The following is a 25,547-nucleotide window of genomic DNA, read 5'->3' as shown; positions in this document are numbered from 1 at the left end:
GGAGCATCACAGCCCTGCTCTGATGTTACCTCTGTAACGTGCGATGGAAACTTGAACAAAGTTTACATACATTTCAATTTAATTTACTGCCTGTTACAACCTGAGTAAAACGATACACACAAACTTTAAAAAAATATGTAATTATAAGTAAATAATGTGCTTTATGTAATTTGAGTCATCTTTCCATTAAAAAAAATGACCTCATCAAATCTCAAATTGCTGCAGCATGATGTTCACAAAGTTTAAAAATGTGATAACAATTTTTATTGTAACAAATGATAGCTCATCATAAAGTAAGCCAGTCAACATCATAGGCCTTTTTTAATATTAACAGTTTAAAAGGAAAATTGACATAGAACAGATAATTATATAATAACAGATAATGTGTGCCAGGCCTTGCAAATGAATACTGGGCTGCTAGGGGGCTCACTTTTCCTTTCATCACAACTCTTAGGGATTTGCATTTCTAAAAAAGAGATTAGACGGCTTTATCCTAAGATCCATTTGCTTTAAAAATGATAATTTTCAGAAGAAATGAATATTTTATTCAAGTTCTCCAAAGATCATTTTGATGGATACATTTTACAGTATTGCAATTGCCTTTTCAAATTTATTGGGATTCAAAGTATAATTAGTTTCTCTATTACAGACTGCCTCTTGAATTACATGTTTCGGCATAATGGAAGTCCAACTAATTAATTGTGTTGCTGATGACCATGTAAACCCCTGAGTCACTACGGTTTACCTCTAGAGTAGGCTAAATTTTAAGGAAAAGTAATTTCCTTTTCAGAATTTATGAAATGAAAAGAGAGAGCACTATAGGTTTGGTTTCAAATAGAACTGGGAAACTCTTTGGAAATTATAATGTTGTCTTACAGAAGTTCTTACACTATGATAGCAAGAGAGCTAAGGAAGAAAACAGAGACGGGAAAAAACAAGTCCCCACTTACCAGGTGTGAAATTGTACCGGGCTGAAAATCCCATAGATTCCAGCTCTCCATCAGCAAAAAATTTAATCCATAGAAATCTTCCACTGGATTTTATTACAGGTGGATTTTGTTGTCCACAAAAACGTCCAATTATTGGAGAAAATCCAAAAGGTCCATCTCGAACTTCAATGTGATCAAATTTGCACTCCCAAGATGGTTCAATAGAGTACTTTTCATCAAAGTAAAGTTCAATGCACTGTCTTGGGGCCGCTAAAAAAAAGAAAGGAAGATTATGTCTAGAAGGTCCTTTTTTAAATTTGTAGTTTGACTTTTCTGATTCTATTTAAGATTTCATCTGGTATAATAACTTCTATCCAACTTTGTGACATACACAGAAACACTAAGGACGTTTGTTTCAGTTAGTATTCTATGGGATAAAATTTCTGTAAGAATGTCTAAGGGATGATTCTTAAAACTGAGGAGGTTGCCCAAAATATTATTCTGATATAAAAAGACCATTTCAATGTCTGACACAATGAACAAGTCACGGTATTTTTGTGAGAGGCTCCCAATTCAGGTTTAAAGAGTGGAGAGGCATCTTTCCGTTACTTCTCCCGAATCTTCAGGAGAAGCCAGTTTTCCGGTCAGACACCACTTGAGATCTGCTTCGCGTGGAGTTCTACAGTCATTCAAGTAGTCCCAATCAGATGTCTTGGTTACAGCGAAATGTGTGTAGAGGAATATGAAGAGTAACTCTTCCAGAACACAAGTCTTATCCCATCATTCTCAGGCTTAAACTCGTTCAGAGACTCTCAGCTATAAAGGAACAATCAACAGGATGGACACACAGCTTTCTTCGAAGTCTCCTACAGCTCATCCCAGCAGGGCCCCTCCACCTCATGAACAGCCGGAGCCCAGGCCATCCCAGGCCTTCACGTTTTCTAAGACAGCATGCCCTTTCAAGTTTCCATGTGTTTTCCCACATTCTTGACTACCTGTATACTTCCAAACCAACTCCTGTTTACATGAGGAAATCTTGCTTAAAAAACAAACAAACAACAAAACAATACACACACACACAAAGAAAACATCTCCTCTCTAAATCTAAATACACAAACTGTATCTGTCTACCTTCTTCCTTCGGGCCTCCCTCATAGCTCTGTCGGTAAAGAATCTGCCGGCAGTGCAGGCGACCCAGGTTCCATTCCTGGGTCGGTAGGATACACTGGAGAAGGAAATGACAACCCACTCCAGTGTTCTTGCCTGGAGAATCCCCACGGACAGAGGAGCCTGGCAGACTACACACCATGGGGTCACAAGAGTCGGACCTGACTTAGTGACTAAACCACCACCAACCACCTTCCTCCTTCAGCACTCAAGCACAGTACTTGTCCTTTAGGATTTGTCAAAAACAACAACAACAACACTGTTGGGTGAACTGCAGTAAATGAGCTTATCTTTATAAATGTGCTTACAGCTCTCATCACAGGAAAGTGAGATCAGGTGAGCAGCTCTGTAAACCTCTGCATGGAGGCATTTGCTGAAGCCTTTCCATTCTTGCCTTGTCATGGCCAACAGTTCAAAATTCTGGCATTCTAGACTGATACTCAGGGTACCCCCAGTATAGCCATCACAGCTGTTGAAATATCCACACGTTTATGCTAGTTAGCAAACAGCTGTGTCGAATCCTTTGAGTGCTCTCCAGCCTCCTGACCCTCTCCAAAGACCAACCCCTCCAGAAACTTGAAAGTTAAGACCTGGCACAGGAGGGCCCACTTCCCATGTGATCAGCAATCATCCCGAATGACTCCTGTTCCCTCCACACCAGTTCTTAAATATATATTGAATATCACACACTTGAGTGGCTTTAAAACTAAAGCCTCCGGTATATGCTTGCCTTTAAAATGAATGCATGGGTATCAAAACATATACAGAATTGAGATATGTAATCAGCAGAAGATTAGAGACCACTTTATAACCCAGAAACTCTCTGCCTTTTCCTTCATAGTCCACATCGCCTTTCTCTTTGTTCTGCTCTCCCTTACGTATTAGTTCACAAAAATCTAGTCTATGTATTTCTTATCTCCTCTCTTTCCAGACCAATGCCCTGGATGCCATGGACATCCCAAAGGAGGGAGATTATAATATAATAGTATTTGCAGCTCCATCCAAGACCAATTAAATGAGAAAATCTGGAGGTGACCCCGGCATCTGTATTTTTTAAAAGAGTTAAAATGTTATAAATGCCTTTTGGATGACGGTACTCATACTAACAGTCTCAACAGCAATCTCTGTATTTATCACCTGTAAACATATACTTTCACGCCAGGACTATTCACTGAACTCAAGATCCACACATGCAATGCTTCATGAGACATCTCCATAAACATGAAATTGAACACGTGGCTTTCCCTTTAACACCCCTTTCTCCACCCCTATTCCTTAGGTGGCATAAGGATCGCATCTAACACGTCACCAAGCCAGAACCTATAGAATAGTCCCAGGATGGCCTACTCTCCCCTCCTTACATCCAGTCACTCAAGGTTCAGTTCCCCAAATACCTTTCATCGTTTTCCCATCAATGTCACTTCTGTAGTTCAGAGTTTCCCTGTGGTTTACCTGGTTTTTCACAATAGTTTCCACTTCAGTTCTTTTCTTCCAGTTACTTCATCAAAATCTCAGCTTACTATTTCTCTCCTGAGATTATTTCAGTGGCATCCCACTGTCTACAATATCAAGTCCAAACCGGCCTGGGTGGCAGACGGATACCAAGTTCTCCTTTACCTGAGACCACGCTCACTTCAGCCTCCTCACTTGTCCCTCTCCTTACCCTCTGCAAAAGCCCTCTATATAGACACGTGGTTAACCAACCACACTGTGTCTCTGAACCTCTGCACATGCTATTTTACACGGAGAATGGCAGTGTCTTGAATGGTCTTTAGAACCGAATGCAAGCATCTCTTTCTCCTTATAGCCTCGTCTTTCTCCCTGTTCCAAACACTGCTCATCTCACAGCCACTTTAGATTCTTTACTGGAAAAGAGCATAGTACCCAGGCCACACTGTAGGTTCCATAAGGCAAGTACCATGTCTATGTTGCTCAATACTCTCTAAACTGTACTAACAAGAGTGGTTCAGTAAATATTTGTGAAATGTATGAATGAAAAAGGGGCCAGTAAGAGTTGGACACGACTGAGCGACTTCACTTTCACTTTTCACTTTCATGCATTGGAGAAGGAAATGGCAACCCACTCCAGTGTTCTTGCCTGGAGAATCCCAGGGACGGAGGAGCCTGCTGGGCTGCTGTCTATGGGGTTGCACAGAGTTGGACACGACTGAAGCGACCTAGCAACAGCAGCAGCAGCATGAAGTATTTCAAGAAGGGTTCACAGTGATAGGAGGTTCTCTTTATTTCCCAACTTTCAATTTTGTCCTTGACATGAAAGAAAGACCTATCAAATTAACATGTGCCTTGCTTGTAAGTAAATAGTGAGCATAAATACCTTCTATGGTTAACTCTGGTAAGGTAACTCTGTGTGTGGGTGTGGGTGTGTGTGTGTGTGTGTGTGTGTGTGTGTGGGTAGGGGGAGCACAGGTGTTTGGGAAGTTGCAAGTTTGGGGCCATTAGGTGCTACACATAATATTGAGAACCACTAGATGAAATGTTCATATATTTTTAAAAATTGTCCTTAATAGAGAGGTGTCTACAAGGGTAATGGAAATGGAAAATGTTCAAAGAAAAGCGAATCCCTTTTTCAGCACTTTTTATCCTTCAGGCTGGGAAAAAAACTGATGAGAAGAAGCATCATCATTTGGAATGCTGACTTTGGTGTGAAAGGATGAAAATGTCACTTTTGAGCACAGACTGAGGCTCAGAATAATATTCAGATTGATATTTGGAAAATATGATTATGAATTAAAAAAAAGCTTAATTAGAGGATAACTGCTTTATAGTGTTGTGTTCTGCCTTACAACAATGCAAATCAATCATAGGTATACATATATCTCCTCCTTCTTGAGCCTCCCTCCCACCCTACATGATTACATTTCTTTCTACACGAATACGTTTTGGGTGCTTCATATTATTTAAGAGAGAAAACAACAAAAATATAGATTATTCTACTAATTATTTAACCCATAAAAGATGAGCTGACAAAATGGTTACACATTCAGTAATATTATACCAATCATACATCCATTCCATTAATTAAGAATTCCACATCAATGAAATCAACTGCAAAATAAACTAAGTTGTTGAATTCTTTCTATTTTCCAGAATTTACCTGTTTATAAGTCTTTACTAATCATTTCACTCAGGGATTCCCTGGTGGCTCAGAGGGTTAAGGATCTGCCCTCAGTGCAGGAGAACCAGGTTTGGGGACGATCTCCTGCAAAAGGAAATGGCAACCCCCTCCAGTACTCTTGCCTAGAAGATTCCATGGATGGAGGAGCCTGATGGGCTACAGCCCACGGGGTTGCAAAGAGTTGGACACAACTGAGCAACTTCATTCACTCACTTAATCATTTCAATAATTAGCTCGATCCCACATTTTATAGTTGCTGGATTCACTCAGAGACATTTTTTGTGTAGGGTGTCCAGAACCAATTTTTGTAATGTCTCTATGTATACTGGGCTTCTCCGGTGGCTAAGTGGTAAAGAATTCTGCCTGCCAATGCAGGAGACACATGTTCGACTCCTAGATGAAGGAAGATCCCCTGGAGAGGGAAATGGCAACCCACCCCAGGATTCTTGCCTGGGAATCCCATGGACACAGGGCCCTAGTGGGCTACAGTCCACGGGGTTGCAAACAGTTGGACACGACTTAGCAACTAAACAACAACAACAAAGCCTTTACTAATCACTTCAATAATCAGCTCGATTCCAGATTTTATGGCTATTGGCTTCACTCAGAGATATTTATGTGTATGGTCTCCAGAAGCAATCTCTGTAATGCCTATAAGCACACCATCCAGAGCTCAGGGACGGCCAGGCCGGACTTGGCTCCCTCACCTTCTATGATGTAGATGCATTCCCGGTCAGGGGGGTACTTGCTCGGATAGTTCGGAGAAGTGAAGATACCTCCCTCTGCATGTTTTGTCCAAGTTCCACACTGCACAGACTTCTGTGTTTCTGAGGTGGTTTGCTTTTCTGCAAAATAAAAATTTTTAAAGCCCCATTATCCAATATTCTATACAACTAAAAATAGAGAGGACATTCTTACAATATCCATTAGTAAATTAACTTCTAAATGCTGTCTTAGTCAAAACCAATCAATTATACACACTATAAAACGCTCAGATATTCTGGAATATTAAGAATATAAAGAATACAGGAAAATGCAAGTGAGGAGAGGCCTCCCACTTGAATTTTTCCAAAGAAACACACCTGTTCCTTTTTTGGCTGCTCCAGACAAATGGAGGATGATTAAACTTGCTACAACTGAAACAGAACAGAAAAATTGGGAAGATTAATGTACACTGAAATGACCAAATTCTATTAACAACATAACAGTTTAACGATAAAAAGATATCAAAGAAGATTATTACTGTCAACCCTTCTCAGATAACTAAGAACTTGCACAAACTGATTCAAAATGTACAAATCAGGACAATTTAGGAATCTCCTCAGGAAGTAATGCCAGTTAAGAATGGTTGAGACTCAAGCTCCTAAGGCAAATTCAGACTTTGAGACTAAGAGCCAACATTGTCACCTACTACTGTCACATCACAGTGGGCTTTCAGGAATGTGGCCTGGCTGCCCTTTGTAAATGACTTTGCCAGCTTCTTGCAAAGAAGACAGAGGGTCAGCAGGTCAAAAGACGAAAAGGAAAAGAGTTTTCATCAACAATGTTACTGTATTTTAGGAAACAAATATTTCACCAAATCCTATGGCAGGTGGGGGAGGGGAACAAGGGAAAAACAGCCTAATGTGGACTGAAGGCCTTAAGTACCATAATAAATATGTTTCTTTTTTACAAAACTGACCTGCCAAGTAACCCCAGTCCTCAGCATGCTTAGGCTAGGAAATGAATCTCTCCTAACCTTAACTTTGATGCAATCCTCTGTATTATCCAGGAATATTTTATAATTTTAAGAAAGGTTATTTCTATAAACATTTTATTAAGGCAGATTTTCAGTAACAGAAAAAGACTCTGACCTAAAACTTAACAGTAAATCTATGAAGACCATTAAAACGCATCCTACTGTTTTACTTCCACATCCTTGACTTAATATTTTCACAAAGTCTAAAACTGAGAGAAGTATTAAAGTAATCTAGTCTTGATAATTTCTGATTTTGCCTTCTGTATTTCTCTTTTATCATTTATTTTCTTGTCAATTATCTAAAAGCTCTCAGTTTCATTAGGTCTATAATTATTAAGTCCACTTTAAAATGATTTTGGATAAGGGCAGGTATAATCCACAATGATTTCCTACACGAAAGTTCTGGACAGGATCTTAAAAAGGCATCCATTAAGACTGTTTCAGGAAAAGTATATGTGAGCCCTGATATTAATGTTTGAGAAAGGATGTCCATTATTTTACTTGTACTCTATATAGCCTGTCTGCTTTTAGATTAAAACACTGGTTGTTACTGTCTGTGTTCAGGTAGAAAAAAAAGTCTTACTCTTAACTTGCCATGTCTATACACACACACACACACATACACACACACACACGTTTACAGCCACCAATACCAAGCTGCTGGTTTGGGGTTTCTACTCGGATGGAACCGCACTGTGGATTGTGTCCTGTGAGGAACACAGCAGCAACGTGGCTGCGTGGCACGGGCAGCCTCACCCTCCCTCTATCCTGTGAGATTCCCACCACGGATCTTCTTAGCCTGCCTTTACTCGATGACTTGTGACGCTATTTGCCTCCAGTCCCCCGCTCTCCCCTGAACCGCATGCGAACCGCACACTCGTGAAGCGACACTCGAGGTCTATCTACACTCTCCGGAAGAGTTGAGGCTGGCACTCGCGCTAGCCTCAAGCGTGGCGTTCAGGTGGCTCACACACGACCCACCGGAGGGGCGACACGGGCCCGCTGGGCTCCAGAAGCCCCTGAAAGGACCGTTCCTTCTCCCCGGAGCTGTCGAACCCGCTCTCTCCCCCACTTCCACCTGCGACCTCCCTGGGACCCGCTCCCCGTCCTCTGCCGCACGTGCGCGTCCCCACCGGGCACTCGGCACCCTCCACCCCCCGACGCCCCGGCGCGCGGCGAGGCTGTTTTCCTCGGCCGACACTCAGCTCCAGGGACCACCGCCGCGCGCCGCCCCCACGCCGGGTCGAGGATGCTGCAATACAGAAAGTTTACATCTGCCCCAGACTCGCGGGCACTGCGGGGTCCAGCGAGGGCGCGGCGGGGGCCAGGCTCTCCCTGAGCGCTCGGCCACGAGGGGAGGGAGGCGGGAGGAGGGTCCCCGGGGCGGCCCGGCGTGGCGGGAAGAGGTACTCACTGTGAAACAAACTGCGTCCATAGATCATGTCTGTTCCTTACACCAGAGGCTCCAGGCTCCACTAATTCCATTTAGAGACGGGAAGACTTCCAGTGGTCAGGGAGAGGACGGAGTCGAGAGAGGGTTGAGAGGTGCAAACCGGGAACAGATGAAGAGCGGGGGGAGAGTGAGGCGGGGGGAAAGCCAGCGATCCGAGCCCACACAGCAGCAAGATCCGAGTCCGCGCGTCCTCCGCCCCGGGCTCGCGCTCGCACCCGCTCGCCCTCTCACCGCCGCGAAGCCGGCAGCATCCCGGCCGTGACGCTCGCCTCACGCCCGGGCGCCGGGCGCCTCCATCCGCGCCGCCGGCGGCTGCTCCCGCCCCCTCTGCATCACCGCCGCCGCCGCCGCGGCTGGCAGGAGGGCGCGCGGGCGGCGGCGGGCGCGGGGCGAGCCCTGGGGCACTCCAGCCGAGGCCGGGCAAGGGCTGGGGCCGCGCGGCGCGGCCAGGCGGGGACAGGTCCGGACCGACGGCAGCGACGGAGCGCGCAGCGGCGGCGGCGGCTGGGGCTCGCTCAGTCCCCAGTTTCATACACCACGAGCAGCAGGTCGGAGCAGCCCTCCTCGGTCCAGCCCTTGGGGATCGTCCGCTGAGGCATTGAAGACAGGAGGAGGAAGGGGTCCGTCATCGGCTCGCCGGGCTCCGCGCCACCTCTGCGATCTTGCGGAGAGAGGAGCGGGTGGGTGGGCGTCTGGGAGGAGGGCTGCAGGGTGGTGGCGGAGAGACCCGGGTGGCGGGGGGCGGGGGGGGGCGGGGACGGGAACGGGGCGGGGAGGGAGCGGGAAGATGGCAGAGTTACCAAGTGGGCGCCTGAGTCATAGCCCGGGGCGGCGTGACCCTTCGGGAAGCCCGCGGCCCGCGTACAGCCGCGCAGCTCCGCTCGGCCGGCGCCCCCAGGGCTGGTGCGCGGCCGAAAGGGGCGGCGGCGGCTGCAAGGACATCACACCCGCTCCGATCCTGGGGGTGGGGCGAGGGGGAGAGGGGCGAGGACCAGGCTGGGAGCCGTCACTCCGCCTGCCCGGGCAGAGGGGTCCAGAGGGCGCCGGGCAAATCCCGAGCTGGAGCCTCGTGCCGGCTAAAAAGGCAGGGGAGGAGGAGGGGCCAGCAAGTGAAAATCCCTCTCGGGGTTCACATGTTCACTTTTGAAAAACGCCTAGAAACTGCGATCGAGCTGTCCCCCGCGCCCCACAGTCCATCTGGCTAGAGGAAGCGGGTCCCGTCTCCCTTCGGGGGTGACGACTTAGCCGTATACCCCGGGCTCAGGCTGGGAGACCAGGCAGCGGCGCGCCGGAGGCGAAGGCAACATTAAAAGTTTCGCCTTTTATCGCCTGGTCTGACTCGGAGGTCGCCCCAGACAAACCGCTCGGGCAGAGGCACGGGCTTCTAGCGCATTTCCTTCGCCCTCCCCAAGATATTTTAAAAAACCCCAAAGCAAACACCGATCACCTCCTACCCCACGCCAATATGGACAGACGCGCGCTCGCGCAGCGCGTTAAACTCGGAGAGGGGAGGGAAAAAGAGTTGCTGGGGAAACAACCCCGAAAAAAAAATATCCAGCTTCTAAAATGAGAATAAACGAATATGGAGAACCGTAAACGCGAGGTGGCCCGAGCAGGGCTGGAGCGCGTGGAGCGGAGTGTCCCTGCCTGGACGCTGCGGTAACCCCCCACCCCCGGGCTGCGTCCCGCCCTCCGGGCTCTGCGCACTCAGCCCGCACCCACCCGTAGCCGCCCGCACCTCGGGGCCCAGCGGAGGCCGTCGACCCCCGGCCCCCGCCTCGGCGGCCCCGGACCCGAGCGCTCCCAGCCGCAGCCCCCGACTCCACCGCTGGGACTGGGAGTTGGTGGGGGGGCGATGACGGCGGGAGGAGGCAGGCGTAGCAAGAATTCGAGGAGGTAGAAACCTGAGGGGCCCTGCGCCGCCGAGACTAGGTCACCTTAAAAGGCAGAGAGGAAAGAGCCGAGTGCGCGGACCTGCGGCCGGGCCGCCCCCTCCTGGCACCTGCTGCTGCAGCGCCGGGCCGCCCACGGGCGTGCGCGCGCGCGGGAGATGCGGGATGCTCGCGGCCGCCCTGCCCTCAGGTTCCCAGCAAAGCAGCGGCGAGAGGATGGAGGTCTTCCTGCCAGTAATCTGAGATGAGGGATAATGAGGCGACCCCGAGGCCCGAGAGGATTCCCCAGTCCCGGAAGCAATCGCCAAGACTCCTTCCTTCCAGCCTTTGGCTCTTTGATACCGGGCAGCTGCAAGTCCTCGACCGTGGTGGGGTAAAGTGATGACAGAGAGGACTGTGAGTGTGTGTGTTTTGGTCCATTTAGTGAAAAGTGGGTAGATGGGGCAGGGTGAGAAGGAGAGCTAGAGCAATAGAAGGAGAACGCCAGACTGGGTGAAAAGGGAAAGGGGAGGGGAGAGACAGAGAGACCTAGAGACAGAGATAAGAGAACGCAGAGGGAGAGACTGCGCGCCCGCCGAGCGCCAACTCCATCAGAAGGCGTGCCTGCGAGAGGAGCTGTGAACTCGAGAGATGAACCAAGGTGAGCCAGGGTGAGCCGATGGGTGGAGAGCCGGAGAAGTATCTCTGAAAACTGTTATGTATCTGCCCACGTTTCTGCTCGTAAAAGGATCAAAGTGGGAAATAGCACGTCCGCAAGCGGTTCTTGTGCCAGCGAGGGGTGTGTGTGTGTGTGTGTGTGTGTGTGTGCGCGCGCGCGCGCGCGTGTGTGTATGTGTGTGTTGGGGTGGGGGCTGAGTGGATGGGAGTGAAGTCAAGGAAGACTTGAGCAGTTAGTAGATGGTGAATAGATGCCAAAGAGAACAGGTCATCTATGGGCGAAGGAGGACCATTTAAAAACGGCCGAAGATGTATAAATTGATAGTAAAATGTTGACATGCTAAAGACTGGATGGTAATTATTTTTTGCATCCAAAAATATTATTTATGAAAGTGACTTTTTGGGGAAAAAATCGTTCAATGAAACAGTGGCAACGTTAAAATTTTTCTTAAGGGAAATCTATTTCTCAACAGCAGTTTAAGGTAAGAAGAAGAAAAGTTGGTCTTTGCTAAATCCATCCACTCAAGTATGTCTAACAATCCCCCACCCCCAACCCCACCCCCAGTTTGCTTTCCCAGGACACAGGTCTTTGTAACTTAGCTAACGAAGGGGGCACTGACATACTGCTAAACCAATGTGGGGGCCTTGCATTGGAAGGGGGTATCCAGGCCAGAGGGCAAAGAGGAGGGGCACCCAAACCTTTTGTCCACGTGGTAATTCCTCCAGTCTCCTATTGGCCAGCATGTCTGTCTTTGGGATCAGATTCTCAGAAATAGGGGCCTCTTTGATCTCTGACTACCCCTGCCTCCTGGGCTGTGCCTGGGGCTGAAGCATTGTTGTTGTTCAGTCGCTCAGTAGTGTTCAACTCTATGCAACCCCATGAACTGTAGCAAACCAGGCTCCTCTGTCCTCCACTATCTCCCAGTTTACTCAAATTCATGTCCATTGAGTCAGTGATGCTCTCTAACCACCTCATCCTCTGCTGCCCCCTTCTCCTCATGCCTTCGATCTTTCCCAGCATCAGGGTCTTTTCCAATGAGAAGGGCTGTACTTCTACTCAAACCTCAGTGTCCAAGTTCTGAGCCTGCATATCCTGAACCAGGAGAGAAGCTCCATGAGAGAGGTGCTCAGGTCTTCTCTTCATTCTTCACTCCTCAAGAGAGAGTCAGGCATCTGCTAAGCCTTTTGCTCCACCCCTTGGATTCTTCCAGGTTATGACTGCAACTTTTCCCTGGAAGATTTCATTCACTTTCCTGCACACACACATGCACAAGTCCTGTTAACCATCCACCACCTCCTGCTTGCTTGGCAACCTGCCTTTTTCCTTTTGAGTCATGAACCACCACTTCCTGAGTAATGCTACCTCACTGATGGGGACCCACGATTTTTTTACTTTCTGAGAAAAAGCAGCATATGGGAAAATTTAAGCTTCTCCAAGGGAAGGTTTTGCACACACATGGCCAGATTTCAAAATATGATTATTTTGAAAGAGAAAGCTTATAAACAGATAGCTTTGATAAGTTCAATGTGCTGTCCTAGAAAGAGGGAGCTTTGTCACAGTTCTCCAAATTTAGCATTGAAATATAGACTACTTGCAGGATAGAAGGCAGAATTAATGCCTTTTGAACCCAATCAGAGTGTCATTGGTTTCCTTTGAACAGTGCACCCTATAACAATGAATGATAAGAAGGAATTCTAAAACCCTAAAAAGAATTGGGGTTTCCATGGTGGTTTAGTGGTAAAGAGTCCACCTGCCAATGCAGAAGACAATGGTTCAACCTGTGGGTCGGAAAGATGCCCTGGAGGAGGGCACAGCAACCCACCCCAGTATTCTTGCCTGGAGAATCCCATGGACAGAGGATCCTGGCGGGCTACAGTCCATGGGGTCACAGATGGGTTGGACACGACTTAGTGACTAAACAACAAGAACAACAAAAAGAATTGGTGTAGGACACTTGCTCTTCTGATTCAAAAGAAAGTATTTATCTGCATACATGTGGGTCTCTATAGAAACCACTAAAGCTCCAGGTCTACTAGGGATCTTTTGTTAATTCATCTGAACTATTGGCATCTTCTTCAGTGTTTTTTTATTTAAATGGCTAAAATAGGTGGTGTTAAAAAAAATTACTATAATCCATAGTGCTTCCAATACATGCTGTATTAGTCTCTTGAAAATCTCCTAACATATTTTAAAGTTCTGTTTCTTCCATTTTATTAACTCAATATACAAGTCATAATGTCAGTTTATCAAAAACAGGTCATAAATAATTGCTGCCAGACAGTGGAATTTTTTAAAATGATCTGCAGTATTCTAGTATTGAAACTAAGTTTAAGCAGTATTGATAAAGTCATTTCCTTTCAATCTATAAATGTATCCTGACAGGTAGAAAATCTGCATAAAACAGAAGACAGGTAAAAGCTTTAAAATCTCACATTTAAGCCAGATAGGATATGTTATAAAAATAGGTAAAATAAAATATGATTTTCTTCCTAGTATGAATATGTAGTATTATATCATAAGAATATTAGCCTCTTGTGGGCAAGAACTTTCACAGGACTACATTACTCAGCCAATTTTCACCTGTACTTACAGATCTGTAGTTGTTATCCATCTTTCATGCCGAGACCTGCTTTTCCTTGTAGGGCTATATGCTAAGTCGCTCCAGTCATGTCTGACTCTCTGCGACCTGTCCGTGGGATTCTCCAGGCAAGAGTACTGGAGTGGGTTGCCATGTCCTTCCTCATCTTGTTTCATATTTAATGGTAATTGTCCTCCAGGAAAAATGTATTATCATGTCTGGAGAAATGTGAGGGGAATAAAAAAGTTCCATTACCTACCGAACTATACCAGGTACACTTTAGAAAAACTTTATTTTTCTGCTGGTTCATTTTTAATTGACAGTGGCTCAGAAACAAGAAGATTTGTTAGTAACCACTGGCCTAATGAAATCGCTAGTAGTCTGTAAACCAGCATAAACTAAAGGAGCTTTCCTAAGGATATGGACTGAGATCGAAATGTTCATTGTTCTGTACCTACTCACTGTTATTTTGGGGGAGAAGACAAGCCTCCATCAAGGGTTTAAAAAGGATTTAATCATATTTAGATAATGTAAGTTAAGGTGAAGAATAAATCTACATATTCCACGTCAAAATATCTGTTAATGACTATGAGCAAGACTACTTAAAATTGCCAAGTTAGATATGTTAATGGAACTTGTGGGTGCCAAAGATAATTTTTATCTTTAAGTATATAAAGTAATAGCATCACTTAAGTTTACTTCTCTTAGCTATTTTAGGACATATCATGTTGTTATTACCATGATTTATTGGATATTTTGTGGATGATTTGGAAAATAATAAAAGATGAAACTTACTTGTTGAGAATAACTCTGAATGTTAAATTAGGACAATGCTTATATCTGACTCATGACATAATTCAAATTCATGATTCTTAGGAAAAAAACAAGCTTTAGTGCATGGAAATAAATTAACAAATATTATAATAACAAAGTCATTTATCTATTTATCTATTGTTTCTTTGACTTTCCCTTTTCTGTTGTACTTAATATGTTGCAAGGAAATGTCCCACATGTTTTCATTTCCTTTTGCATGACAAAAAGAGAAATTTAAAGTAGCTCTTTCCCCCATTTTTAGGGCAGACAAATTTGTAAAAAAGTGCAGTTTCAGGAAGGAGTGATACTGCAGCAGAATTTGTGCCAAGCAGTTACAGTTACTTTTTTTTTTTTAAATCAAGAGATGATGTCATCAGTGCTTTTTAGTAAATGTATCATTTAAAATAATACTCTTCAAAATAGTTTTCTAATGACATACACAGTTAATTCTTATAAATTTCTCTGGGAAATAAAGGATTAATTACAGTTATTACAAGCTTATATACAATACATGACTCCTTTCACAATTATACTTCCTCTAAAATGATGCTTTCTAATGAAGAAAAGGTTTTCAGAAATGACATAAAGCAGTAGCTTGTGGAGGAGCGCTCTGAAGACTACTGACACAGTACTCTGAGCACAGTGGGTTTTTGTCAAAGAAACAAACAGGTAAGTAAAGAGAAAATAGTTCTCATATATGCATAGAATAGAAATTTGAAGATTTTATTTAAAAATGTGTGTCCTAAAGGTTTTTGTTTTTGATGACTGTAATGTGGGAGACCTGCCTTGGTATTACAGGAACTAGATGTTCTCATAAGGTCAGATCATGAGAACCAAGTTAATATGAGTTAAAATCACAGAGGACTAAGTTACAATTATTTTAATTTGTAACTAAAGCACAGTATAGTTCTTTTGGTTCAAAGGTTTATAAGCTGATGCTTTTGAGTAATGTATTTTGTTAAGTCCAATTCTAGATAATTCTTGCTTCACTTAAAAATCATTATTGGACCACAGTTTACTGGCATTCCTGCTGCTAAGTCACTTCAGTCGTGTCCGACTCTTTGCAACCCCATAGACGGCAGCCCACCAGGCTCCCCCGTCCCTGGGATTCTCTAGGCAAGAACACTGGAGTGGGTTGCCATTTCCTTCTCCAATACTGGCATTCCTAAATGTCAGCAATTTATTAAACTGAAAGAACAACTGATAATTCATGACGATCTCCTCCATCCTCAGCTACCCCTAGATACTATGCTGGGAATATCTGCACCATTTTACCATTTCATTTGTACTAACATATAGTTTTCCATCACTGTCAGTATTTTTACAGCATCAGTTATGAGTACGTAGAATTTGGAAGAGTGGATTTTCTGACTTCTGTGAGTGTTGAGTTTGAAATCCTCTGTCTTATTCCATCCTATCATTTTAGAATGAAAAAGAAAAATAGACCAGAAGAAGTGATTTCCACAATACCACTTCATTTGTAACATAATGACTGATGGAATCTAGATCTTCTAATTCACAGCCTGGGAGAAAAGTAGGAAGAAAAAAAAAAGAACTTGCTACTCAATTTGAATTTTTTTACCTGAGTTTAAAGGAAAGCCCTAATATTTTTCTGGTTTTTTTTTTTCCACTAATCACGTTCAGCCAGGATATGTATAACTTCAGAGCCACTGTTGAATGTAATAAGTATATCCATGAAAGTGAAAGTGTTAGCTGCTCAGTAATGTCTGACTCTTTGTGACCCCATGGACTGTAGTAGCCCGTCAGGCTCCTCTGTCCACGGGATTCTCCTGGCAAGAATACTGGAGTGGGTTGCCATTCCTTTCTCCAGGGGATCTTCCCGACCCAGGGATCGAACCCAGGTCTCCTGCACTGCAGGCAGATTCTTTACCTTCTGAGCCACCAGGGAAGCCCAAAGCGCTAAAAAAAAAAAAAAGAAAAACAAAAACAAACATTTTTTTACGCCTTAGCTTAAAAAAAATCCAAAAAGCAATTAAAGAAAATAGCAAGTGAATTTTAAGAGAAAGCTCAGAGAACGGAAACTCCTGACATACAGAAGGTAATTGTCATGTTGTTATAAATTCTTACTGAAATAGATGAGTAATTACACACACACACACACACACACACACACCCAACATAAGGAGAGACAAGGTGAGCAGACATGAGCAGTTTTGTTAAACTTTCCAGCACTGTATAATGCATGTCAACATTTCTTCTGACTCTGATAACAATTCCTGCGTTATCTTCTCAGCTCCCCGTAACAGTCTCCTTAAGGACCTTTCGGCTTCCAACTTCTGCTCAGCACCAAAGCCAATGACACTTGCTGTAGCTTTTTCTTTTTTTTTTTTTAATTGCCATGTAGCGTACTGCTGCAAGACCATGAAGAAGATTGTGAGAAGGTGCCCTGGTTGTGCTCCATGAGGTACCAGTGGATGGGGCCAGAACTGAGGATCAACTTCCAGGACAACTGCTTTCTTCCCATGTCCGATGCCTCGGGTCCTCGTCCTCTCTTTCACTCTTCCACACTTAAACAGTGATGCTTGACTCCCCGGTGCTTTTCCCTGTGGCCTGGACTTCCCACAGCATGGCAGTATCAGGTTGCTTACATATCTGCCAGTGGTTTCTTGATGTACGAGTAACAGGGAATAGAAGCTGTAAGGCCAGTGAAAGTGTCCGCTTCAACTAGCACATGATCATTTTGGTCATATTCCACTGAGCAGAGCAATCGCAAAGTCCACCCAGATACAAGGGAACAGAGAAGTGGAATTTACTATCTGTGGCAAAGTGACATAGTAGCATCGCAGAGCAACATGTGAGACTGGAGATGCTGTGAAGGCCATCTCTAAAAAGCATGATCTCTCATCTTTGAAATTGAAATGAATGCTTCTTTGAAGGTTCTTTTGTGTTTTAAAACCAAGGAATAAAGAAGAGAATATCAGTGGTACAATTTAGTAGGTACATAAATTGTATCTTTTATACAATATTGATTTTATTAAAATATACTTATTTATTACTATAATGTTATTCATTACTGTGACAGGGTACTGTATTGATTTACAGTTTTTTCTCATTTAAAGATACATTAATGTAATTTGTGTGTGTGTGTTAGTCACTCAGTTACGTCTGACTCTTTGCAACCCCATGGACTGTAGCTCGCCAGGCTCCTCTGTCCGTGGAGTTCTCCAGGCAAGAATACTGGAGTGGGTTCTCTAGGGATCTTCCCCACCCAGGGATTGAACCCTGGTCTCCAGCTTTGCAGGCAGATTCTTTAACCATCTGAGCTACCAGGGAAGCCCTTAATGTAATTTATAAAGATCAATACTTTTTTTTTTCTTTTTTGTGCTGCAATATTAGTGATACAGTAATATGTTAAAACTTTAATAAAGTCTCTGAGTTTCTTTTAAAAAAAATAAAAAATATGATCTCTCAGACCTTCCCTTTTACTAGCTCTGGGCTGGCAAGCATCAGGGTGAGTGTGAGGCTGAGAGCAATATAAAGGGAGACCAGAGGTATGCCACTCTGGGGCAAAAGATGCCCCAATCCAGTTTGTACAATGTTTGTTAAGCAAATAGAATCAAAGCAAATAAATATCATGAAAAAGATGCTGTTGTATACTTACAGAAAAAAGAAACATGGCAAGTTGATATAATGTTCCTGAACATATGTACAGCTAAAATTTAGCCTCAGATTAACATTTTTTTAAAAAAAGAACTAATGAAAAAATAGAGAAATATATGAAATATTAATTACAGTTAAAGATTTTTAACACAGTCCCCTAAGAAACTGACTGATTAAATACATTTTAAATTAGCGGGACATCCCTGGTGGTCCAGTGGCTGGGACTTGCTGCTCCAGATGCAGGGGGCCCCATTAATCCCTGGTCAGGGAACTAGACCCCACGTGCTGCAACTAAGACCGTACAGTGAGGATCAAGGATCCAGCATGCCACAACCAGACCCAGCACAGCCAAATAAATAAATGCACAGATATTTTAAAAATAAATAAATAAAACTAGCAAAACCTGGGAACATATGTAGGTAAGATTGATTTTTTTAGTGTAAATAGGAATTTAATTCAGTGTACCAAAATGAGTTTGCTACTCATTTTAAACTCCTATTAAACATTTATTAAAATCAAATATATCATATGCAAAACACAAAACTGGTAAATTCAACCAATAAACATACAGAACTAATATCAGAATAAAATAATATATCCTTCTGAAGTCATTATTCTTGCTCTAACAAGTCAACTAAGTGTTCTTGAAAATTGGGTATGCTAAAAATATGTTTCTTTTCACTCTTGAATTTAAGTGATAAGTTACAAGCTTTTAAATTTCAGTTTCTAAGTGTTTTTTTCTTTAATACTGACAACATAGCTCTACTGGCTTTTTTGTGCCCCATGTTTCTTTTCAGAAAAGTCTTGTCTGTGTAACTCTTGTTTGCTGAGATCCGTGTTGGTTGTTTTCTTTTCCATTCCTTCATAATCTTTAAAAAAGTCTGTTGCAGTTGATTTTATTAAATGTTACTATTGTGATTCTAGCTGCTTATTTTTTCCAAAATATTCTGTTTGGTATTCGTATGTGTTTTTGGTTCGAGATCTATAACATTCTTTGATATTATTAACACAAGATATTTCTTTCCATTTTTTCTTATTATCCTCCCCATCTTTCATTCTGAGATGTGTGCCTAACCTTACATGTATTCTTCATATCCAAGAGTTTGTTTCCTGATATTTTCTGGATAGTATTTCAACATTGACTGTTTCAATAATCTCGTTTTATTTAACATTTTAAGAATGATCATTTTTTGTATCCAGCATTTCTAATGTATTCTTCTTCGGTGAAACTTATTAATTGCTGTAAATAAATCAACTCAAAACTTCATGGCTTAAAACAATAATCAGTTTATTTGCTCATGATTTTGTGGGTCAACAGTTTGGGCTGGTTTCAGCTGGATAGGTTTCCTGCTGTTCTGGTCTGGGTCATTTATTCAGGAGTCATCAATTGGTGGCTAAATTAGTGTCAGATGGCCTAAGATTACCACATGCAGATTCCTTGCATCCTTTCAGAGTGCTTACACAGCAGCTGTGACATTTTTTTGTTATCCCTTGGGACTAGCAGCTGTCTTGATATGATGCTTATGTAAAGAAAGAATAGCACTTTAAGTCCCAGCTTGCTCTTCTCCACCTGAAATTAGGCAATGGGAGTTTGGAGTGTGACTTGGGTCAGAGAAACTCTAATGTTTTCCTCCTGAGTTAGCCATTCCCCAGACCTTGCCCCATCTCATAATAGCCCTGCCCCAAGTATTATTCTTTTTTAAGAAATTATTTTTACCTGGAGGATAATTGCTTTACACTGTTGTGTTGTTTTCTGCCACTCATCACCATGAATCATGCCCTCTCCATCTGGAACCTCCCTCCCACCCCCATCCCACCCCTCTCAGTTCAGTTCAGTTCAGTCGCTCAGTTGTGTCTGACTCTGCAACCCCGTGAATCGCAGCACGCCAGGCCTCCCTGTCCATCACCAACTCCCAGAGTTCACTCAGACTCACCTCTATTGAGTCACTGATGCCATCCAGCCATGTCATTTTCTGTCGTCCCCTTCTCCTCCTGCCCCCAATCCCTCCCAGCATCAGAGTCTTTTCCAATGAATCAACTCTTCACATGAGGTGGCCAAAGTACTGGAGTTTCAGCTTTAGCATCATTCCTTCCAAAGAAATCCCAGGGCTGATCTCCTTCAGAATGGACTGGTTGGATCTCCTTGCAGTCCAAGGGACTCTCAAGAGTCTTCTCCAACACCAAAGTTCAAAAGCATCAATTCTTCGGCGCTCAGCCTTCTTCACAGTCCAACTCTCATATCCATACATGACCACAGGAAAAACCATAGCCTTGACTAGACAAACCTTTGTTGGCAAAGTAATGTCTCTGCTTTTGAATATGCTATCTAGGTTGGCCATGACTTTCCTTCCAAGGAGTAAGTGTCTTTTAATTTCATGGCTGCAATCACCATCTGCAGTGATTTTGGAGCCCAAAAAAATAATGTCTGACACTGTTTCCACTGTTTCCCCATCTATTTGCCATGAAGTGATGGGACCAGATGCCATGATCTTCGTCTTCTGAATGTTGAGCTTTAAGCCAACTTTTGCACTCTCCACTTTCACTTTCATCAAGAGGCTTTTTAGTTCCTCTTCACTTTCTGCCATAAGGGTGGTATCATCTGCATATCTGAGGTTATTGATATCTCCCGGCAATCTTGATTCCAGCTTGTGCTTCTTCCAGCCCAGTGTTTCTCATGATGTAATCTGCATATAATTTAAATAAGCAGGGTGACAATATACAGCCTTGACGAACTCCTTTTCCTATTTGGAACCAGTCTGTTGTTCATGTCCAATTCTAACTGTTGCGTCCTGACCTGCATATAGGTTTCTCAAGAGGCAGGTCAGGTGGTCTGGTATTCCCATCTCTTTCAGAATTTTCCACAGTTTCTTGTGATCCACACAGTCAAAGGCTTTGGCATAGTCAATAAAGTAGAAATAGATGTTTTTCTGGAACTCTCTTGCTTTTTCGATGATCCAGCGGATGTTGGCAGTTTGATCTCTGGTTCCTCTGCCTTTTCTAAAACCAGCTTGAACATCAGGAAGTTCACGGTTCACATATTGCTGAAGTTCGGCTTGGAGAATTTTGAGCATTACTTTACTAGCGTGTGAGATGAGTGCAGTTGTGCAGTAGTTTGAGCATTCTTTGGCATTGCCTTTCTTTAGGATTGGAATGAAAACTGACCATTTCCAGTAGCGCGGGCGGCTGCGATTGCACACATAGCATGGCCGAGAGGAGCTACCCCACGTCCGAGGTCAGGGGCAGAAGCCGGGAGGACCCTATGCCCCAGGGGTGGTGGCCAAGAGGAGCTACTCCACACCGGAGGCCAGGGGCTGCGGCCGGGAGGAGCAACCCCACGTCCATGGAACGGTGGCCGCATGGGTGCAGGAGGGCCTAGAGGAGTTATTCCACATTCAAGGTCAGGAGGGGCGATAGTGAGGAGGTAAGGTAAGGAGCAGCGGCTGCACTTTGCTGGAGCAGCCTTGAAGAGATACCCCATGTCCAAGGTAAGAGAAACCCAAGTAAGATGGTAGGTGTTGCAAGAGGGCATCAGAGGGCAGACACACTGAAACCATAATCACAGAAAACTAGTCAATCTAATCACACTAGGACCACAGCCTTGTCTAACTCAGTGAAACTAAGTCATGCCCGTGGGGCCACCCAAGTCGGGCGGGTCATAGTGGAGAGGTCTGACAGAATGTGGTCCACTGGAGAAGGGAATGGCAAACCGCTTCAGTATTCTTGCTTGGAGAACCCCATGAACAGTATGAAAAGGCAAAATGATAGGATACTGAAAGAGGAACTCCCCAGGTCAGTAGGTGCCCAATATGCTACTGGAGATCAGTGGAGAAATAACTCCAGAAAGAATGAAGGGATGGAGCCAAAGCAAAAACAATACCCAGCTGTGGATGTGACTGGTGATAGAAGCAAGGTCTGATGCTGTAAAGAGCAATATTGCATAGGAAACTGGAATGTCAGGTCCACGAATCACAGCAAATTGGAAGTGGTCAAACAGGAGATGGCAAGAGTGAACGTTGATATTCTAGGAATCAGTGAACTGAAATGGACTGGAATGGGTGAATTTAACTCAGATGACCATTATATCTACTACTGCGGGCAGGAATCCCTTAGAAGAAATGGAGTAGCCATCATGGTCAACAAAAGAGTCCGAAATGCAGTACTTGGATGCAATCTCAAAAATGACAGAATGATCTCTATTCATTTCCAAGGCAAACCATCCCACCCTCTGCTGCTGCTGCTAAGTTGCTTCAGTCGTGTCCGACTCTGTGCGACCCCATAGACGGCAGCCCACCAGGCTTCCCGTCCCTGGGATTCTCCAGGCAAGAACACTGGAGTGGGTTGCCATTTCCTTCTCCAATGCATGAAAGTGAAAAGTAAAAGTGAAGTCGCTCAGTCGGTCGGACTGTCGGACTCTTAGCGACCCCCTGGACTGCAGCCTACCAGGCTCCTCCGTCCATGGGATTTTCTAGGCAAAAGTACTGAGTGGGGTGCCATTGCTTTCTCCGAATCCCTCTAAGTTGTCACAAAACAGCAGGCTTTGAATTTAGGTCTCCTGTGTCTCCTGCATTGGCAGGAGGATTCTTTGCCTCTGAGCTACCAGAAAGACTTAGCTAACAGTTAGTGCTTGCTTTAGGTGTCCTTGTCAAGCCGTTAAATTCTGAGTTACAGGAAAGTTCCTCCATATCAAAAATGTCTTCTTGATATTTGTATTTTGTCCTCAGCATGGCACCTGCTCATTAATTTCCCAGGATCTACTAATAATTATGTCCTTTTCAAAATAATAACAGATTTTTTCCCCATAGGACATGGCTATCCTTGTTATTGGTTAAGAATCAATGAATGGGGCTTAGGAGTTGAATTTTTTTTATCATAAGTGGTTGTTTATCTTCAATTTAGAAAATAATTGTCTTCCTGTATTTGAGCAAATGTTAGAGCTTGAAGTTAGGCTGAGTTCAGAAATAAGGAAACAGAGCTCATCATCTTTTTGTACATTGAACACAGTCTGTTAAATTTACACCCAGTTAGTTGTTCACTTTTCCAAGTGAAATGAGGTATTCTGTTTCCAAGTCTGAATGAGGTATTCCTCAATACATTAATGTAGCTACCGTGAAGATTCCACCGGAAAACTCACACTCAAACAACAGGAAAAATATTTGTTATAGATGCTACAGCTGTAGAAGCCTACAATATGTATTAGAAATGATTCCAGAAAATTCAGAGGGGTAGTCAAACTAATGCCAAATATATCACTTGTGCAAATTTGTGGTCATGACAATCATGTTAGTGAACAGAGATTTATCTTTTGTGTTTGTTTTGGGAGTTTATCCCAAATGATTTTTTATATGACAAAGTCTTCTAGGGAAGAACAAACCTGTTATATAAAGCTTCTTCTTTTTGAGTGCTTGTTTTCCTTTTCAAGAATGTTCTGTATTGAATAAAGAGAGTAGTTTTGCAAAGGAGTGAGAAGAAGGGGCTTCCCAGGTGGTGCTGGTGATAAAGAACCCACCTGCCAAAGACTTGGGTTTGATTCTTGGGTTGGGAAGATCCTCTGGAGGAGGAAATGGCAATCCATTCCATTATTCTTGCCTGGAGAATCCCATGGGCAGAGGAGCCTGGAGGACTAGAGTCCATAGGGTTGCAACGAGTCGTACACAACTGAAGAGGTGTAGCACATACACACATGCACGAGAGAAGGTCAGATTGATTCATGAAGAATCAACATGTTTTCCTAAAGTAAACTCCTTACACAGCCACTGGATACTCTCTGCATATCTAAGGCCATCTTACCTAGGTACTAATACTGATGGTATAGATTATTTTCAAAAAGAGTAAAATGATTATAATTTTTATCCCCCCAAATAGGAAAAAAGTGCTCAATAATAAGTGAAAATACATTAGATAAATAGGCAGATGATAGATGGATAAAGAGAAAATGAATATTCATATGTTGGACTACAATACCTTATATTACCTAACTGGAATATACTTATAAGAACCACCTTGTCCATCTTTTTGAAATGAAGGATTTGCCTTTCCTTAGAAAATCTAAATATTTCAAAGACGAAACATATTGTTTTTGTTACCCTTAGCAATAAGTATTTTTTGTAATTTATTCTTGGTATATAGTTTTGACTAATTTTTAAAATTTTAGGCACAGAACTTGGGATTCATAACCACATACAGATGGTTAGAGGTGCTTGAAAAGAAAATCTCCTCTTGTGGAATACCAAATATAAAATTAAAGCCTATTACTGTAAGGAGAATGTGGATTAAACAATGAAATGTGGAAGTTAGTTTTTAAAGAGATTACTCAAATAGAACATTTGCATATATATTTGTCCATTTCTGCCTCCAAGAGTAGAGAGTGATTTAAGCTCAGCAACTAATGCATTAAATTCTACAGCCAAAGTGGCTGGTCAGTGATGAATACTTGACCAAATCAAGCAAATGATATACCGACATTATTTCTGTCAAATGTTCAAGGAGAGTCCACTGATACAGGTATTGGCATAAAATAGGAGCCAAATGGATGCTTACCTTAAGGCTTTATGAATATGGTTAAGTGATCTATTAAGTATTATTTAAACCTATTGGACTACTCAGTAATGCTAATTTTATGGTAATATACTTTGCATATTTTCCTACAAAGGATGTTATGCTATATGATATATAGTGCGTATATACTGTGGGATAATACAGATAGTCTAGGAAAGAAGCATACAGAGTTTTGGGGCACAGATAGCCTCCAGAAAGGGAAAAATGAGCCTGGGGATGTTTAGGACCCTCAGACAAAGCCAAATCTCTTTTTCCTCAGAGAAAAACAAAACAGAAACAAATTATTTTGTATTATTTGAGCTTCTGGATTAAATTGTGCCTAAAGTACTACTCCTGTGTTTTTCAGTTTTATGAGTCGATGAATTCAGTTTTGCCAAAGTCAGTTTGCATTGATTTATTGTCGTTTGCACAGGAAAAGAGCTCTAATTGATACAACATAATTTAGAGTAATTTTATCTGACAAAAACTCATTCCAGTCAGATGGACAGCAGGTGTAGGAGCACAGAGTCCAAACTCTTTAGGTTTTGTCCTGAGTAGAATTTGAAAATGGAGAATATAGGTCATCAGCTGGCCATTGGTTGTGCGTCATATCTGCCCTAAACAAACCCAGTTTTCCTGGGTTTGAATGATTGAACTTGTTTTTATAATTGTAGTTTTTAAAAAATCCACATTAGGGTATACAGTACAGTGTTATTTATATGAACATTGTTGTAAGGTAGACCTCTAGAATTTTTCATCTTGTATGACTGAAATTCTGTATCATTGAACAACAACTCATTTCTTCTTCCTCCCAACTTCCGGCAACAGCAGTTCTACTTTCTGCTTCTATAAGATTGACTACTGTAGATACATTATGTAAATGGGATTATGCAGTATGTTCTTCTTTGTTTAACATGACATCCTCAAGGTTTGTCTATGTGGTTACATATGGCATGTGTTTTTCCTTAGGCTGACTGATATTCCATTGTTTTTATAAATCACATTTCTTTTACACATTCATCTATCCA

At 43.1% G+C, this 25,547-nt stretch overlaps 1 protein-coding gene across 2 annotated transcripts in view; it reads right to left on the bottom strand.

Moving 5' to 3' along the window:
* NETO1 (neuropilin and tolloid like 1) overlaps nucleotides 1–8,679 on the bottom strand; it is a 103,800-nt gene extending 95,121 nt beyond the window's left edge. For both annotated transcript variants that reach the window (XM_070361513.1, XM_005897502.3), the window contains exons 1-4: nucleotides 8,385–8,679; nucleotides 6,315–6,368; nucleotides 5,940–6,077; nucleotides 951–1,199 (exon numbers count right to left, since the gene is read on the bottom strand). In XM_070361513.1, the coding sequence (XP_070217614.1) occupies nucleotides 951–1,199; nucleotides 5,940–6,077; nucleotides 6,315–6,368; nucleotides 8,385–8,412 (469 nt within the window). In that variant the 5' untranslated portion in view covers nucleotides 8,413–8,679. The remainder of the gene's footprint in view (nucleotides 1–950; nucleotides 1,200–5,939; nucleotides 6,078–6,314; nucleotides 6,369–8,384) is intronic.
* Nucleotides 8,680–25,547: the final 16,868 nt, after the last annotated feature.

This window comes from Bos mutus, chromosome 24, assembly GCF_027580195.1.
Source record: "Bos mutus isolate GX-2022 chromosome 24, NWIPB_WYAK_1.1, whole genome shotgun sequence".
Lineage (NCBI taxonomy): Eukaryota > Metazoa > Chordata > Mammalia > Artiodactyla > Bovidae > Bos > Bos mutus.
Note: the sequence above shows the minus strand (reverse complement) of the source record. Positions and strands in the feature narration are given on the sequence as shown.